General features: G+C 36.4%; 1 protein-coding gene across 2 annotated transcripts in view; it reads left to right on the forward strand.

Annotated features, from left to right (window-relative positions):
* Positions 1–550: 550 nt before the first annotated feature.
* The window catches only part of LOC106536722 (metal transporter CNNM4), a gene marked incomplete at its 5' end in the record, with an annotated part of 24,475 nt that continues 22,508 nt past the window's right edge, over positions 551–2,517 (forward strand). For both annotated transcript variants that reach the window (XM_014034040.1, XM_014034041.1), the window contains 2 exon segments: positions 551–694; positions 1,487–1,621. In XM_014034040.1, coding sequence (XP_013889494.1) covers positions 551–694; positions 1,487–1,621 — 279 coding nt within the window.

The following is a 2,517-nucleotide window of genomic DNA, read 5'->3' on the forward strand; positions in this document are numbered from 1 at the left end:
TGTTTAACCTCAAAAGTACAGTTTTTAAATTAAATGTTGCTGAAACAGCAAGTTTCTCAGTGGATCTGTGCTCAAAAATGCAGCCTAGGTGGAGTAGTCGAACACAGATGATCCTTCAACACAGAGCATCTTCAGAAGACAAGCTGATAAAATACATTTTAAAAATCTGTATTGTTCGATACAAGTGTGTACTGTATTGAACTTAAAGCACTGTTCGCGAGTACATGTATTGTGGTACCTCTAAAATATAGGAAAAACAAATATGAAGGTCAATTAAATTATAAAACGTGAGGAAAAGCTCTCCTTTTTAATTCAATTGGCACATTTTTAATTGAATTTATTTATTGGTCCATTTATACAGTATATTTCTGCTTTTATTCTAGTTATGTCAGTTTGGGTCCTCCATACTGTAGAACTTGGAAGAGGTAATTTAATGTCTGAATCAGGTGTTTTGGAGCAGGGAAAAACATAAAACCTGTAGGGCTGCGGCCCTCGAGGACCAGGACTGCCCACCTCTGCTCTAATAGATGTGTTTTTTTGTCTCGTTTAGGAAAGTCCCACCTGGCCATTGTTCAGAAGGTGAACAACGAGGGGGAGGGAGATCCCTTCTATGAGGTGCTGGGCTTGGTCACACTTGAAGATGTAATCGAGGAAATAATTAAATCAGAGATTCTGGATGAATCGGACCTTTACAGTAAGTTCTGTGATTGAGCCCCCTCTTTTTCTTTTCAATGAGTTTTTTTTGTTTTTATTGTCTTTAAAACTTCAGGCTGGTCTCCTGATCAAGAATTCAATCATTTTCAAAGCCTTTTTGTGTTAAGATAAAACTAAAACTACAAAACCTTTGGAGTAAATTAGTTTTGACTAAAGATAACCAACAAAGTTTCAATTAAAACAATTTATTTCTGTTGCAAAAACTAGTTAAAACTAGTTAAAAACTAGTTAAAAACTAGAAAAATTTTTAATTCAATGAATTAAATGAAACGAACGAATCAGTTTTAACCTTGTTTGCTAAAAATGTAAAGATGCTTCAACTTCAATATAATCAGCATGATCACCTGATGGATGAAGTGTATTTAGTCCTGTGTTGATTTTTTACTAGTTTTACAAAGAGTCAGAAATGTTGTTCACCTGCTGTAGATATTTCTTTTTTTTACTTTCTGTTCCCTGAAAATTGTTATGACTCACTGCAGAACTGCAAATGTTCAAAAAAATCCAGTTATTTAGGGAAAAATTATAAAATTCTACTTTAAAACGAAAGTCTGGCTTTTTGGAAGCAAAATATAAATAACATTTTAAAATTTGTTCTTGCCTGTTAAATTAGTTGGGCTATTTCCTTTTAATTTGTTCAAAATAATTCATCTGTCTGCTGGTTTGATTTGCTCAAAATGTTTCAGACATTTGTGGGTTATTTTAGGTAATTATTTAGCTTTTAAGTGTAAATTTTCAGAATAAAATAACGTGTCTGCTGTGTTTCACTTCCCAGCTGACAATCGTAACAGGAAAAAAGTGGCTCCCAACAAGAACAAGAGAGACTTTTCTGCTTTTAAACAGGAGAGTGAATCGAAGGTGAAGGTCTCTCCTCAGCTGCTGCTGGCGGCTCACCGCTTCCTGGCTACAGGTCAGTTCTGTGTGAAGGACCTCAACGCAATACTTGAGTAAAAGTACAAGTTTATTACCATATAATTACTTTGGTAAAAGTTAAAGTCTTCTCTAAGAAGTACGGAAAATTGTGTGAAAATATCAGGAGTAGAAATAAAAAGTTGGCTGAAAATTAATAATAAGTAAAGATAACCAGAGGCTCTTCTTAAATAAAGTAACAATATATTTGTACTTTATTTTCCCTACTCTGCTACAGGTGATATTTTCTATTATTATTATTATTATTATTATTACATGTTCATATGTTCTGTGATGGATTTTTGTCCAGGCAGGCCCAGACATGCACAGAAGAGGTTTGATCGTATTTACTTGCAGAGAAAGATCTATTTCAGTGTCTGCACCACAGATCACTTGAGAACATGTTGCAATTGGCCCGGTTAGCTGATCCGTCCAGAAACAGCTGGCTGCGCCCGGCATGACGAAGCACTTCCTGCTGGTGTGACGTACGGCTGGCGTTCATTTTCTGCAGTGTTATTTACGTTTATCAGAGAACCGTCCTGTATCCGTGCTGTTTGGAACAGAGGTTTAACAATCTGATGCCTTCACAGAATGAAGACGGGCAGATCAGGAGAAGGATTTAGTGAAGGATTTCAGGGGTGTGTTGTTTACTACTGGCGGTGCACTTGTTACGTTTTATAGAATGAGTTCAGCTTGAGGTGAAAAGGACCAACAAATGTTTGAAGTCGGTTGTGGAAAGTGTTGCTTTTCAGTAACAGAAAGTCGTTTAAAACACACAGCAGGAGGCTGTTGACTTAATGTGTGAACCAGAATGAAAAGAGCTGGTTTGGATTCCATCACTGGCTATATATTATCCCTGTGTGTGCGTGCGTGTGTGTGTGTGTGTGTGTGTGTGTG

Source organism: Austrofundulus limnaeus, unplaced genomic scaffold (assembly GCF_001266775.1).
Source record: "Austrofundulus limnaeus strain Quisiro unplaced genomic scaffold, Austrofundulus_limnaeus-1.0 Scaffold1948, whole genome shotgun sequence".
NCBI classification, from domain to species: Eukaryota; Metazoa; Chordata; class Actinopteri; order Cyprinodontiformes; family Rivulidae; genus Austrofundulus; species Austrofundulus limnaeus.